This window comes from Hyperolius riggenbachi, chromosome 8 (genome assembly GCF_040937935.1).
Source record: "Hyperolius riggenbachi isolate aHypRig1 chromosome 8, aHypRig1.pri, whole genome shotgun sequence".
NCBI classification, from domain to species: domain Eukaryota; kingdom Metazoa; phylum Chordata; class Amphibia; order Anura; family Hyperoliidae; genus Hyperolius; species Hyperolius riggenbachi.
In genome coordinates, this window is record NC_090653.1 from 39,353,046 (window position 1) to 39,369,211 (window position 16,166).

General features: G+C 45.8%; 1 protein-coding gene across 1 annotated transcript in view; it reads left to right on the forward strand.

The window, feature by feature from the left end:
- The first annotated feature begins 2,894 nt into the window (after nt 1-2,894).
- The window catches only part of LOC137527286 (uncharacterized), a 45,497-nt gene continuing 32,225 nt past the window's right edge, over nt 2,895-16,166 (forward strand). Inside the window, exons 1-2 of the mRNA XM_068247795.1 lie at nt 2,895-3,049; nt 15,566-15,682. Of these exons, the coding sequence (XP_068103896.1) occupies nt 2,895-3,049; nt 15,566-15,682 (272 nt within the window). The remainder of the gene's footprint in view (nt 3,050-15,565; nt 15,683-16,166) is intronic.

A 16,166-nucleotide genomic window follows, 5' to 3' on the forward strand; every position in this document is an offset into this window, starting at 1 on the left:
ATGGACAAATAAATGTAATGGGTTTTAATTACAGTAGCATGCATTATTTAAAAACTATAATGGCTGAAAACTGAAAAATAATGAATTTTTTCCCACATTTTTCCTATTTTCCCATTAAAACACATTTAGAATAAAATAATTCTTGGCATAATGTCCTACCTAAAGAAAGCCTAATTGGTGGCGACAAAAACAAGATATAGTTCATTTCATTGTGATAAGTAATAATAAAGTTATAGACAAATGAATGGAAGGAGCATTGAAAGGTGAAAATTGCTCTGGTGCTCTAGGGGTAAAACCCCTCAGTGGTGAAGTGGTTAAATAAACAGCTGAAATGTAGAGAAGATGCTTCAATTAGAGGCTGTCAAGCGGAGAGGGAAGGTACGAAGCCCCTCCTACATTTTTATCTGGGGCATTACTGCATAGCAGTGGTGCCATGGAGACCCCAATAACTATGCTGGTTAACCTCCAGCCAAAGTAGCAGCAATCTTTCTCATCAGGTCATGCTGAATCCAGGAAAGGGCTTGCAGCACACAGTTCTAGCTTGTGACAGCACTTGCCATTGCAGGAATAGAAAGGAGAGTACATATTGCTTCAGTTGGGCACTAGGTGGCACCAATATATAAAATATTGGTAATGTCATATTATCGTGCTTATGTGTTGCTTAGGTGTTAAGTATTTCCCTTACTTTTACTTCCACCCCCCCCCCCCCCCCCTTTTTCAGTTATTTATTTATTTAATTCTATTTTTGGTTGCTTTTTTGTTTTTGTGTGTTGTTTTTCTTTTTTTTCTCCTTTTTTGTTGTTTTTTTGGAATTGTAATTCCAATTTTTTATAAAACAAGGGTCTGTGGCATTCTGCAGCATTATATATACTGCTTTCTTGGAGTTGGGAGGATATGTGGGTTTAGTGTAAAGGGGTTTGCCACCTCCTTTGGAGGAGGGGGTTGTGGGGAGGGGGCGTAGAAGAATGTACAGGGCGAGAGAGATTCGGAGAAGCCCTGTAGTAAGATGTGTAGAAGTAAATCTTTCAATGGCTGTTAATTAGAATCGTGGAGCGGTGTTTTTGTTCTGTTTTGTTCTGTTTTGTGGTATCTTGCAGATTACTGTATGTAAACTATGTTGACCAAATAAAAATTATGATTGGTAAAATATCATCGTGTTTATGCTTAACTCTATTGCTTAAAGCAGACTTTAACTCAGAACTTCCTCGCCGCTCGGGAGACTTTTCACTTAGTACAGCGCTGGGATACGCAGCAGCGCTGTGCTGGGGACAGCAGTGAGACACGGCTGTCCCCTCCGTTGGCACCAGAGTGATTATCTGTCATAGGCTGAAGTGATTGGCTGGCGGGGGAGAGTGGGAGAGAGGGAGGCAACATTAAAGTAAAACACCCTTTTTAATAAAAAAAAAAATCAATAAATATTTGGCAAAAAAAATAAACACTGGGGGAGCGATCAGACCCCACCAACAGAAAGCTCTGTTGGTGGGGAGAAAAGGGGGGGGGGGGGAGAATCACTTGTGTGCAGGGGCCTAGCAATAGGGATTGCAGAGATTGCGACCGCATCGGGCCCTTGGGTCAGAGGGGCCCCGAAGGGCCCTCCCTCAACTACAGTATTAGCTCTCTACTGGTCCTGTGCTCATAATAATCACTTCTCTAGATACATTAACCTTCCTGGCGGTAAGCCCGAGCTGAGCTCGGGCTATGCCGCCGGAAGGCACCGCTCAGGCCCCGCTGGGCCGATTTGCATAAATTTTTTTTGCTGCACGCAGCTAGCACTTTGCTAGCTGCGTGCAGTGCCCGATCGCCGCCGCTACCCGCCGATCCGCCGCTATCCGTCGCGCCGCAGCCGCCCCCCCCCCAGACCCCGTGCGCTGCCTGGCCAATCAGTGCCAGGCAGCTCTATGGGGTGGATCGGAATCCCCTATGACGTCACAACGTCGTTGACGTCGGTGACGTCATCCCGCCCCGTCGCCATGGCGACGGGGGAAGCCCTCCAGGAGATCCCGTTCTTTGAATGATAGCCGATCGCGGCTATCATGTAGCGAGACTTTGTCTCGCTACATGAAAAAAAAAAAAAATTAAAAAAAAAAGATTTGCTGCCCCCTGGCGATTTTTTAGCAAACCGCCAGGAGGGTTAAATGGTGGTAATCATTAACAAACGGTTTCCCATCCCCTTCTTGCACCTCTGACACTGTAGTTGCCATTGGCAGGTTTTGGTGTGCCCTATTAATTGTTATGTATAGAGTGCTTGGGGGGCCCCATTGTAAAACTTGCATCAGGGCCCACAGCTCCTTAGCTACACCACTGCTTGTGTGCTGTGTTGTGCGGCCCTGCAACGAGCCCTTAAAGCTGCAGTGGCCATTTTAGTAAAACATGGTCTGGTCTTTAGGGGGATTTAGCACTGTGGTCCTCAAGTCGTTAAAGAAAAACATGTCTTTGTTACAGCTGATGAAAATCCTGCACTAAATCTGCACTGTTTCTACTTCCTGATTTCACGGAAGCAGACATATTATTAACATCCTGTGCTGTTAAATAACTTATCTGCTGTGGCTCGTGTGATTAGACACAGATGAGGGGGAATTAGACTAGCTAACCTCTTTAAATACATACAGGGTGCATTTCTCTAGATTTTCCTTCTGTCCTGTGCAAGAGTTCAGGTCCACTTTAAATGAAACTCTGAAAAAAAGAGTTTCACTTACCTGGGGCTTCTGCCAGCCCCCTGCAGCAGCCCTGTGCCTGTGAAATTACCAAACAATCCTCCAGTCCCGCGTCCGACTCACTTTCGCTTTCTTCAATCGCCGTCCACTGTGCCCGCGCAACGCTGGTTGCGCATGTCCTTGCTTGCACTCCCATCCCCTGGAGCGTACTGTGCAGACGCAGTAGAGATTTTCTCATACATGTATGAGGACGTTCACCGCCAGGGCCGCGCAGACACAGTGAACGTTGACTTGCAAGTCAGCAAGAGCGAAAGTGAGCCGTGGCGGGGGACCAGAGGATCATTTGGTAACATCGTGGACACAGGGCAGCTGCAGGGGGCTGGCAGAAGCCCCAGGTAAGTGAAACTTTTTTTTAGAGTCTTCAGGTCTGCTCAATTCTCCCTTCCTCTTCACTTAAAGTGGACCCAAATTAAAAATACAAGATTTCAGAAATAAAATCTATTTTCTAAATTATAATAGTAAATAGCAGCCTTTTTTCAGCTGCATGATGACAAATATAAAATATTTTACATTTATTGGAGGAACCCCTCCCTTCCTTTCAAATTGCCGGGACAAAATCCGGCAAACTGGTGAAGTAGGTGGTGTCCAGCAATGGAGGAATTGCTAATGGCTGCCCCCAGTATAACCATAGTTATGAAAAGAGAAGGGTGAAAAGCATGCACTGAAATGCTCATAGGCTTGAAGGAGTGTTTATTTATCTTTGTATGTGTCAGAGTGGTGCACAGGGGCGTAGCAATAGGGGGTGCAGAGGTAGCGACCGCATCGGGGCCCTTGGGCCAGAGGGGCCCCGAAGGGCCCTTCCTTAACTACAGAATTAGCTCTCTATTGGTCCTATGCGCATAGTAATGACTTCTGTAGATACTTTGAATAGTGGTAATCATTAACAAACTGTTCCCCATCCCCTTCTTGCACCTCTGACACTGTAGTTGCCATTGGCAGATTTTGGTGCGCCGTATAAATTGTTATGTATAGAGTGCTTGGGGGGCCCCATTGTAAAACTTGCATCGGGGCCCACAGCTCCTTAGCTACGCCACTGGTGGTGCAACTAAATATTTTTAATTAAAAAAAATGTTTGGTTTGGGTCCGCTTTAAGATGGCCATACACTGGTCGATTTCAGCAGATAGATCCCTCTCCGATCATTATCTGATCAGGGAGAGGATTTGTCTTCTTGTTTGCCCCCACACAATGGACACAGATTTTCATTCAATTTTATTATGAAATCTTTGAAAATCTGTGTGCCTGCCAGGGTCCCACGTCCCCCCCCCCCCCCCCTTCCCTTATCGTCACTGCCTCTTCTGGTCCCAGTCTGCTGGTCCCTGCCAGCTGCTGCTCTTCACTTCTTGTCCCCTGGCCCTGGCACATGTGTAGTGTAATGCAGGGGACAGACACTAGGGTTGCTGTGACCACAGGAGGCCCATAGTGTTACGTCACACAGGCTCCCGGGGACAGGAAGTGAGAGGGACGCCGGGGACCAGCAGTGACCGGGCCATGCAGCACACAGGTGAAAGTACCCTCTTGTTGGTCGCCGGATCGAACACTGCTAGCAACACACTCTCGATCCGCCACCATTCTACCAACATTTTCCGCCCAGACCAATAAACTCAGTTAAGCGATTTTGAATGGAAATTGCGGTCAATTAAGCAGGCCAAATGCTGTAGCAATTTCTCACCAATTTAATCAGATTGACCGAATTGTCTGTATTGCTAAAGGAGAAATTGTAAACAATAACAACTACCTACATCGCTGCACGCATGCACAGTAGCAGATTACCCCTCAGGCTCCGTCAGAAATAGCTTAGCTTGATTGGGTCCATTCTATTGTGTAGTAGAGCAGACCCGATCTGGCTCAACTACTTCCACCGGAGCCAGAGGGAAAGCTGATACTGTGTGCTGTGACCCCCCACCCTGGCACTTTTTCCCTTCAGGTGACTCTTACAGGTACTCTTTAAAGAGGAACTGTAAGCAACCTCTCAGCAATGTCCAGTAAAAATGCCTGGGGCGAACCATTTTAACTCCTGGCAGAGTAACAGTTTTTTTTCCCTTTATTCCAGCAGTTGTAACTGTTATACAGTGAAGGCTGTAACCACCTTTTTTTTTTTTTTTTAGCTGACTGATGTCATCAGAAGGCACCCAATGCATGTGTGGACAGAAGTGCAGTTAGAGAACTAGCTGTAAGAGAAGGGCGTTTTGTCTGTATATACATACAAAATTGAATGGTTGTTGTAAAGCAGTTTTATGCTAGGTACACACCATACAATTTTTTGGCAGATTTATCTGCCAGATCGATTTTTTTCCAACATGTCCAATCTGAATTTCCATCGATTTTTAGAACGATTCCAATAGAAGTGAACAAAAATCGATCAAAATTCAGATTGGACATGTTGGAAAAAAATCTGCCAGTAAAATCTATGGTGTGTACCTAGCATTAGTAAAGTAATTGCACCAGGGTAAATGAATGGAAAAAGGGTATTTTACTGTGATGAATAGAGAAGAAAGCAGATCAGGTCCTCAATGCCCACCTGTTAAAGGAGTTATCAGCCTAAAATAAAAAAAATTGCTTTACTCACCTGGGGCTTTCTCCAGCCCCTTGCAGCCGACTGTTCAACGCCGACCTCTCTGCTCCCCGCCGCTGTCCCGGTCTCGCTGCAGGGTGCAGAGGCCGACCGTGGGGTCGGCCTTACTGCGCCTGCGTGAACCGCCACTGTCAATCATTGCCTCGTGGTCCGCAGCGCACTGCGCAGATGCAGAACTACTGCGCCTGCGCAGTGCGCCGTGGACCACGTGGCGATGATTGACAGCGGTGCTTCACGCAGGCGCAGTAAGGCCGACCCCGTAGTCGGCCTCTGCACTGTGCGGGGAGCCCAGGACGGTGGCAGAATGTGGAGCAGTCAGAGTAGGACAGTCGGCAGTAAGGGGCTGGAGAAAGCCCCAGGTGAGTAAAGCTCATTTTTTTTATTTTAGGTTGATAACTCCTTTAACAAGCCTTCTTCTCTATCTATCTATCTAAATGTATGTGAGTTAGACAACTTAGACTGCGGCTGCGCTCACTCCCGCGCGCGCCATCGGGAGCTTAATGCAAAGGCGCTGTACAAGAAAACTTCATACTGCGCCTGCACAGTAAGCTCCCAATGGTGCGCACGGGAGTGAGCACTATTCGTCTTCTTAGATGATTATCAGACCAGGACCGACAACGGAGAACGGCGGATCGGAGGAGGACGGCGTGGGACATTACAGCTGCAGGGGGCCGATAGAAGTCCCAGGTAAGTGTCCGTTTTTATTTTCAACCCCCCCCCCCCCCCCCCACAGAACCCCTTAAAGAAGTATTTGTCTCTAAAGACAGGTAAGGTCTGTAATGCAGCCAAATTCACTTATCTCAGCTGTAATCATCCCCCCTTCCCGGTCATCAGAATCCCCTGAATACCCCTCTGACCTTGCAGAGTAGTGGGGCAGCGGAGATTCATGCTTTACCTTGTTCCAGCCACACTACTCTGCAATATACAGGAGAGAGATAGAATCTGCACACATGCGGATGGGGGGGGGGGGGTAAATGCGGGGACAGTGCATGCAGGACACCTATTTATTAGCGTGCGCAGGCAGGAGAAGGGGCCAGCGTATTAGTTATGACCCTTCAAGTGTGTGTGTGTGTGTGTGTGTATACACTAGAGATGTGAAGTTCGGATCTTTTCAATGATCCTGATGATTCGAATCGGATCATTGAAAAGATCCAGATCTTTGATCCGAATCTCGGATCATTTTACTACGGAAGCATTTCAGGGGTGAAATGACTAGCAGGACAGGAGAAGGGGAGGGGGGTGGACACACAGAGAAGGGGAGAAGATGGACAGAGGGCAGGGAGTGGACAGAGATGGGAGGAGGGACGAGCAGAGAGCAGAAATGTTTGTTTGCACACAATACCCACATGCTGAAGTCATATGCTTTACATATATTTCACCTATATGTTCATCTGTATACTCTGAATGCAAACGTCGCACAGTGAAAGAAAGCATTCCCAGAAGATAAGTGCAGGTGTTTAGAGCGAGTGCAGGAGGATCATATTGCGCTGCAATCACAGTGCCTGCAAAGTTACTGAGCTGTGCTGAGCTGAGCCAAAAGTTTCCAATGTGTTCACTGCACAACTGCGGAACAGACAGCCTATAATCAGCAGCACATTATAGCCAGTATGTGTGCTCTACACATATCTGGCAGTGGCACCCATGTCCCCTCTCTCTCATCTACCTGTCCCTGGCTCCCCTCCAACAGAGCGATCCATCTCTGCTCTGCTTCCAGGACCCCGCTGCCCGCTGAGAGGGGGGGCGTGTCGCTCCTGGCCCCACCCCTTTTGAGATCCGAATCACTCATTTTGGTGATTCGACTCACAAAATAGATTCGGATCAAAGATCCGAATCGTTCATGATCCGGACAACACTAGTATACACATAGAAGACTAGGATTGGGAAAGGATGGGGGGAGGGTTTAAAGACACACTACAAAATACACACACACTGTACACACACACACACACTCCAGGAACCACAACAGCAATTCATTGCACTCAAAACCCCATGACAGAAACTCAGAGATTACACTACACTACAAAACACACACTCACACCCTGACCTCACAAGCCCTCCGGCACTCCAGAAACCACAACAGCAACTCACTGCACTCACACACCACACAACATACACACCAGAAGGCTGCAGCTAGTACACTCAGAGCACTATGCACCTTGTTCAGACTCACTAAACTGTCTCACTTGCTGGACACTGCCAAGCTTCCATGCTGTGGTGCAGTGCATTGGTAATATGAGACATGCACAGGCACTTGCAGGCTGATGAGCTGATTGCTCTCTCTCAGCCCTGATACAGTTCAGCACCTCCGGAGAGGAGGGGGGTAGGGAGGGGGATTGCTATAGAGCACTCTTCCAGAGTTCCGTCTTCCAGCTCTGCTTTCCCAGCATCTGACTGCACTTCAGAGCTCAGCTCTACTACAAATCATCTCTCCAACTCCTGCTGTCTCTTTCTCTGCCGCGCAAAGGCTTGTCCTGCAGAGATGACGGCAATAGTGTTGTCCGGATCATGAACGATTCGGATCTTTGATCCGAATCTATTTTATGAGTCGATCATCCGAATCATCAAAATGAGTGATTCGGATCGCAAAAGGGGCGGGGCCAGGAGCGACACGCCCCCTCTCAGCGGGCAGCGGGGTCTTGGAAGCAGAGCAGAGATGGATCGCTCTGTTGGAAGGGAGGCAGCCTTGCAGGGAGACAGGTAGATGAGAGAGAGGGGACATGGGTGCCACTGCCAGATATGTGTAGAGCACACATACTGGCTGCAATGTGCTGCTCATTACAGACTGTCTGTTCCGTAGTGCTGCACAGTGAACACATGGGAAGCTTTTGGCTCAGCACAGCTCAGTAACTTTGCAGACAGTGTGATTGAAAGGCAATATAATCCTCCTGCACTCTGCACTAAACAGCTGCACTTCACTTCTGGGAATGCTTCTGGGAATGCTTTCTTTCACTGTGCGACCTTTTCTTTCAAAGTATACAGATGAGCATATAGGTGAAATATATGTAATGCATATGATTGCAGCATGTGGGTATTACGTGCAAACATTTCTGCTCTCTGCTCGTCCCTCCTCCCATCTCTGTCCACTCCCTGCCCTCTGTCCATCTTCTCCCCTTCTCTGTGTGTCCACTCCCTCCCCTTCTCCTGTCCACAGACCTGTCCTGCTGTTCATTTCACCCCCGAATGCTTCTGCTAGTAAAATGATCCGAGATTCGGATCAAAGATCCGGATCTCTTCAATGATCCGATTCGAATCATCCGGATCATTGAAAAGATCCGAACTTCCCATCTCTAGACGGCAAGCCTGGCTTTTTTTTTTTTGTTAACAACTGTCAGACCCAGAAGGCTGTGCGTCCTGGGTTAAATAATATGCAGCCGGCCAGCCGCGGATGGGCATCTTGAGGTGGGCGGGGCTACTGTCTTAAAGTTACAATAACATTTTATTTTTGCATTATTTTCCTGGAAAGACCCGGTTTTTCCTTCTAAAGTGTATGTGAGCTATGCACTGGCAGTGAGTTATTAAGGACGTTACAGTACCTCTTTAAGCTTTGTTCCAGCTGTGGCAACATTCCGCTAAAATTATTAATTTGTTCATCTTTACTTCTATGTTTAGCCTGTGCATCATTCATACCGGTCCATGTCATCATGACAGCCCTAATTCAGTTTCAGGTAGGGCTGGCAGAGACAGAGCAAGGGGAAAAAAGTTAGCAATGTTTATAAATGCTTGATGAAATGTTTACAATGATCCAGGAAGAAGATGTTTTTTAATAACCAGCAGTGTGGAACAGACCTCAGAACCCATCAATGTGACCTCGTGGAAAAGAGGAACTCCAGTGAAAATAATGTAATAAAAAAGTGCTTCATTTTTACAATAATTATGTATAAATGATTTAATCAGTGTTTGCCCATTGTAAAATGTTTTAAATCCCTGATTTACATTCTGACATTTATTACATGGTTACATTTTTACTGCTGGCAGGTGATGTAGCTGCTGCTTGCTTCTTTGGCAGTTGGAAACTGCTGTAAACAGCTATTTCCCACAATGCAACAAGGTTCACAGACAGGAAACTGCCAGGACCATGGTTCTCAGAGTTTCTTGTAGGAGGGGTTTCACCACAATATCAGCCATACAGAGCCCCCTAATGATCTGTTTGTGAAAAGGAATAGATTTCTCATGTAAAAGGGGGTATCAACTACTGATTGGGATGAAGTTCAATTCTTGGTCACAGTTTCTCTTTAAAGCACTAAATTAGGAGACTCTACCCAATGGAGATGCGCAGGCACACAACTCTCCCAGCGATGGGAGCGCGATGGGGTGCATGTGGCTGGCCTGCCCAGACTTATAAAGTTACTGGGCTGCCTACTGGATGAATCAGGCAGCGATTCTCAGTCTGCAGACTGAAGACACACGGTGCCAGGGGAATTGTGGTGACGGTTTCCTGTCCAGGCTTAAATGAGGTCACCCCTGACTCTGAGCCACGAGAGCTCTGTTCCTGCGTAGTTGCTGTATGATGTGTTACGTGTATCCGATCTATAATGCTGTCACTGAACTGGCATATTTAATTCCCCGCCCTGGGGCGAGTCCTTAACCTCACAATGTGCTATTACTGATAATCATACGTAGACATTACTGCTCAGGCATCTGCCTAACAGATTGTAAAGTGGTTTCTAGGAAGTATGGTAACATTCTCCTTATTTCCTCCCTGCTGGGAATGTTTGTTCTGTCCCATTTTAGAGCTCTCTGTTCCATCTGTCTATTTTCTGTCTTTTTATTATTACTAGCAAATATGAGGCTGTTGGGCACAGCACAAGCCATATTAAAGGACTTCCGAGGCCAAAATGAAGAAAATTACACTATACCTTTTTATTAGCAGAATCCACGGAGGACGTCCTGCACGTCCCCCACTCCATTCCGCCATCAATGCAGGCCTTTCCGTTTCCCCAGGGCATGGCCCGACCCCACCGAACGGGTCGCATCGATTCCACCTCTAAGATGGCCGCCACCTTGATCCGGAGGCGGGCTAAAGGCTGCGCAGTCGCACTCGCGGCAAAGCGTACTGCCCCATCGCGGATCAAGGCGGCGGCCATCTTAGAGGTGGAATCGATGCGACCCGTTCGGTGAAGTCGGGCCATGCCCTGGGGGAATGGAAAGGCCTGCATTGATGGCGGAACGGAGCAGGGGACGTGCAGGACGTCCTCCGTGGATTCTGCTAATAAAAAGGTATAGTGTAATTTTCTTCATTTTGGCCTCGGAAGTCCTTTAAGGCAATAAGTGGGGAAGAAGGCTGCAAGAATGTCAGTGATATTTGGGGAAAGGGAGGACCCAGTAGTGTAGCAAGAAGGGATGCAGAGGTTGTGCCTTCACCAGGGCCCCTGGACCTAAGGGGTTCGTATGGGGCCCTCTCTCCAGTCACTGCATTAGCTCTTGTGGTTGGTGCATTGGTGCGGTCATGGCAATGATCACCTCTATAAGTGCTTTGAGAAGTAGTGATCATTTAAAAACCATTCCTTTCCCCTCTGCTTACACCTCTCTTACATGGTTCCTGCCCTTATCAAGTGATTTTTTTGGATGTCCTGCATTTAATGATGCATTGCTGGGGGGAAGGGTGAGGGCAGGCATCATAGTAAAGAACTTGGGCCCATGGCTTTGTGACTGTGTCACTGAGGTTTGGTGACACAGGGAGGGTGTGCGGCCACTAGATAACAGGAAGCACTATGGGAGAGGGAGAGGAGACCACTGATCACTAGGTACAGTGTATAGGTGGAGGTGGGACTGTCATGGAACAGCCATGAAAAAACACAATTGCAATCTTTTTTATGCACCGATTGTGATTAACGGGACAATCCAAATTGGATGGGTAGTCCTAGCAGAGTGCAGGGCCTTGGGGTCTGTTCTTTTTTGTAGCTGGTAGAGCTTTCTTTTCATGAAATACTTTTGTCTCTGATCAGGCCAATGTTTGTGTTCAATTAACTGGTTCAAAAGGAGCTTCCTTCATGGGCCAATGACACCAAGGTGTAAAAGCGCTGCCAGCAGCAGCACCAAATGGCTATCTTGTCAGTAGAGGAAGCCAGCAACAGCTTTGACTTAGCAGGAGACAAGACTTGCTGGCTCCGCTGAGAGCAGATTGGAAAAAGATGTGATGTATGATTTTGGCTTCTTTAAGCAATATCGTACCTAGGATAGTTATGGGAGTCGTATCATTTGGTTTCTGGTGTCTTGCTGAGCATTTTGATACCAATATTGAGGGGCGGGGGTAAGCCACAACCAAGTTATTAAACTTCTCAGGAGCTGAACATCATACGGTAGTCATGTTTGATATCATAGGAATTGTCATATTCTGAGGATTATGAATCTGTGATTGTTATTTGTGTTGCAAAGAGTGTGCGCTGAAATATGGAAATGTCATATTTCATGGACTCAAACGTTCCGCCCAAAAGGGTAATAACACCCAGTCTAGCCCAGGGGCTGACCCTGAGATCCCGCCCGAAAAGCTGGGTCATTCAAAAGGACTCGACTGGTCTCCACCCCAGTCCTTCATCTTACCACCGTCATGAGAGCATGCTGCTAGCTTGAGGACCGAGCTAGCGGCCATCTTGTTTGAGCTCTGATCTGGAACAAAGGACTTTGACTTGCTTCGACAAAGGGACAGATTTCATCTGAACTTAAGTATTCATTTATTTCTTTCTCTTTTTGTTTTACACTGCGTTATCATTGTCTATTTGTTACTATGATTTTCTGTATATATTAATTATTTATATTGCATTATAATAAAAGACTTCTAAAGTAACTTATTTCTCAGCTGCACCTACTATTCAGACACACAGTTCGAATCCTAGCTTTCTGGAGAGACGCTACACTGTTCGTAATTGCCAGATTAGTGTGTTTTAACTGTTTTTTATTCACAGGTCTTAGATTCAGTGAGGTTAGGTCATCTGTCCTTTACAGAGGTGGCGGCAGCTTTGTACCCTGAAAAAGTGTGTAGTTTGTGTTACTGCAGCTCGCAAGCTCCTTTCTAACCTGTCTGCGGTCAAATTTCAGCTGTTTCAGCTCATCAATTGCGTCCAAGAGGATGGACAGTCTGTGGGTTGAAATAATTGGAAGGCTTTGAGCGGTCCGGCCACTAGGGGGTCTGTGATAGGAACCACTAGACACCAGGCATGTTGTATGGAAGAGGAAAGTCCCCCTAGACACCAGGTATGCTGTATGAGGTAGGGGGGCCACTAAACACCAGACACACTGTATGAGGTAAGGGGAACACTATACACCAGGTACACTGTATGAAGTAGAGGGGACAACTAAACACCAGGCACACTGGCTGTATGAGGTTGGGAGGGGGGACCACTGGACACTAGGGAATGCTATATAAGGGAGAGGGGACCACTAGACACTAGATCCGCTGTGTAGGGAAGGAAGGGCCAGTAGACACCAGGTATGCTGTGTGGTGGAGGGAGAGGGGACCACTAAAAACCAGGTAACGCTGCATGAGGCAGGGAAAGGGGACAACTGGACACCAGGGAATGCTGAATGCGGGAGGGAGAAAGGGAAGGAAGAGAGATCACTAATCACCAGGAAATGCATTGTGGGGGAGGGAGAGGGCGCTAGACCACCAGAGAAGCAATATGGGGATTCAGATGTTAAAAGTGGAGGTTTGGGTTTCTATCCTAGGTTTAAACTCAACACAACCAAGAAAGTATGCCCTATTCTGGAATAGACAATTAGTCAAAAAATAGTCAAAAACTTACTATTTCTGAGAACAGATAGTAATTTATTATGGACTGCACAATGTCTCACTGTGAGTAGGGCTCTTGCAATGATTACACCACTGTGCCCTCCTTTTATTCAGTCTACTTGGGCATGCATTGGCTTTGTGACTTTTATGCGCATGGAGGAAAACACATTTTAATCATTTATTTAGGAAAAGGTTCTTTACAGTAAGAGTGATCAAAATGTGGAATGCATTGCCACAGGACATAGTTATGGCAAATTCTATATCTGTATTTAAAGGGCGCTTAGATGCTTTCCTTGCGTTGAAAGACATCCATGGCTAAAATTACTAGGAAATGCCCGGTGGTGTTGATCCAGGGATTTTATCTGATTGCCATCTGGAGTCGGGAAGGAATTTTTCCCCTTTCGGGGCTAATTGGACCATGCCTTGTAAGGGTTTTTTGCCTTCCTCTGGATCAACAGGGATATGTGAGGGAGCAGGCTGGAGTTGTACTTCGTTTTCTGGTTAAACTCGATGGACATGTCTTTTTTCAACCCAAATAACAATATAACTATATGTAACTATGTAAATGACTACAGCTATAGTGCTGTATAGGGTGCTGGTCTTCATTACGTTATCAGTACTTGTGCTGGTACAATATTTTTCAGTGTCCTCAAAAATCCTTAACTGGGTTTTAAACTCAGTAAAATATATTTCTTCTTTTCCTTGTGTTATATGGATGGCAAAGGGTTTAAATGATTCAGGTAGGCCTTTCAGAATCAAAGCAACTATTAGTCCATTGTTGAGGGTCTCTCCTAAATTTCTACTGTAAGTGCCATAATAGCTGTTTCTGAGTGTATGATATAATCTGTAACACTTTCCCTTTCAGCTTTCCGAAGGGATGTTAGTTTAGTTTTGTATATAAGGTTAAAATACGTGGCTAACCTCTGCCAGCATAATGATCCTAAAGAATTTTCAGTGCTTTCCTACCATCATCAGCTGATTTTCTCATTATAAGAGACAGACTTTTGTCATCCAGGAAATGAATTAGCTCAGCATAAGCCCCCTCCTTCTTATTCCTGTCTACAACTGGGTCTATGTTATCTGAAGGTTCATATAGGATGGTCATCAAGCAGAGATGTCCTAGGAATGTTGTCTCCCACAGCATACGGTAATTCTTCTCAACTCCAAATGCTGTCTATTGCATGGGTCTGTTCCCTTTCTCCTGGGCCCATAACCTGTTACCATTTTGATTTAAGGCTGGTTTTACAGTGGGACGTTAAAGTCCCACGTTACAGCAGCCAGTAACGCAGCCTAACTCACAGCACTGTAAAATCAATGTGCTGTTCACAGGTGCCCACGTTGCGTTACATAGTAACGCTGCACGTTTAAACAAAGTGCTGCATGCTGTAAGTTATACTGGGCTAAGCAGCGTTAGACTGTTTGCACATGCTCAGTAATGTTGGATGAGGAGGTCTCCCCCCCTCCTCCGTGGCCAGCCACATGGCTAATTGATATTCACTGCACTGTGGTGACTCTTGGTGGAACTCCTAGTGTTGTCCGGATCATGAACGAATCGTTCATTTGATCAGGATCTTTTTTGTGAGTCGAATCATCCGGATCATCACAATGAACAATTCAGTTCACAGTGGATGTCTGTCTGGAAGAAACAGGAACATACAGAATGTACAGTGCAGGGAAAGTCCTGTTCTGCTAGTCATTTCACCCAGTCTGCTTCCCTAGTAAAATGATTCAAATGATTCGGTTCAAAGATCCGGATCTTTTCAATGATCCGATTCAAATGATCCGAATCCTTAAAAAGATCCGGACTTCCTATCACTAACCTGGAGCGGCTGCTTTGAGAGCTGCATAACGCAGCTCAATCTGACGTCCAACTTCAACACCACCATGCGTTGCGTTAGGGGTACGTTATGCGACCATAACGTCTTGGTGGGATAGTAGCCTAAAGCAGCCCATACACTCAGCCGATTTTCTGGCCGACCGATCGATCCCGATCGATCGATCAATCGATTGCAAATCGGTTGGCCAATCGACCGATCGACGGCCGATTTCGATGGATTTCCATCGAACTTGCAGGGTGGAAAATTTAGGTCGATCTGATGAGATTGCTTATCAGTTTGCATTGGCCTTAATGGAAATCTGATGGCAAAAAAATGCCATCAGATCGAATTTCAATAGATTTCAAACTGAAATCTATTGGAATTCTATCCTGGTAAAAAATGTTCTAAAAACGCATCAGATAGATCATGAGATGCATTTCTTATCTATCTGCTGCCAATCTGACGAGTGTATGGGCACCTTAAGAGGTGGACTAATCGGCCTGATGCTGCTTTCTAATCTTATCTTGAGAGTTACATCAGATATTTGATGGAGGATAAACTGCACACAGACACCCGGCTTTGGTTTCTCTCAGGAACACACACTGTTCTCTTTTTGTGTTTTTTTTTTTTTTTTTTTATTCACTTCTCTGCTCTCTGACAACATAGTCACATGACTGTAGATCAGTGGATCAGCTGTATAAGGTCATATGAATCATCATATATCTTAAAAAACAGCTTTATATTTCTCACCCCTTCTGACCTGCACTTATCTTCTGAAACTCCTCTGCAAGTTACAGCAAACTTCAGTATTCTTTCTACTCTGCAGTGCTACAGGGCTACAGACAGCAGGAGGTAAGGGGTGCTCTGTGCTGGGGCAATAACACCAGGGACCATATGCAATTCACTTTTTCACCTGTGTTTTCTCCTAGGTGAAATTTTTACAACTTGTCAATAAAATACCTTTCAAACCACCAACTAGCAAACAAATACTCACAATAATTTTGACGGCACTTTTTTACCTACCTTTTTGGTACTTTTTCCATTATAAAATGCGAAAAAGTTATTTAAAATCAAAGATGAAAATGTATCTTGTATCTAAAATCATTTTTCAGCCCTTTGCAATTAAAAAGTACCAAAAGTTGGTGAAAAAGTACTGTCAAAATGATTTTGAGTATTTTCTTACTTAGTGGTGGTTAGTGGTTTAAAAGGTGTTTTATAGGTACCGTATATTCCGGCGTATAAGATGACTGGGCGTATAAGACGACCCCCCAACTTTTCCAGTTAAAATATAGAGTTTGGGATATACTCACCGTATAAGACTACCCCTCTTGCAACG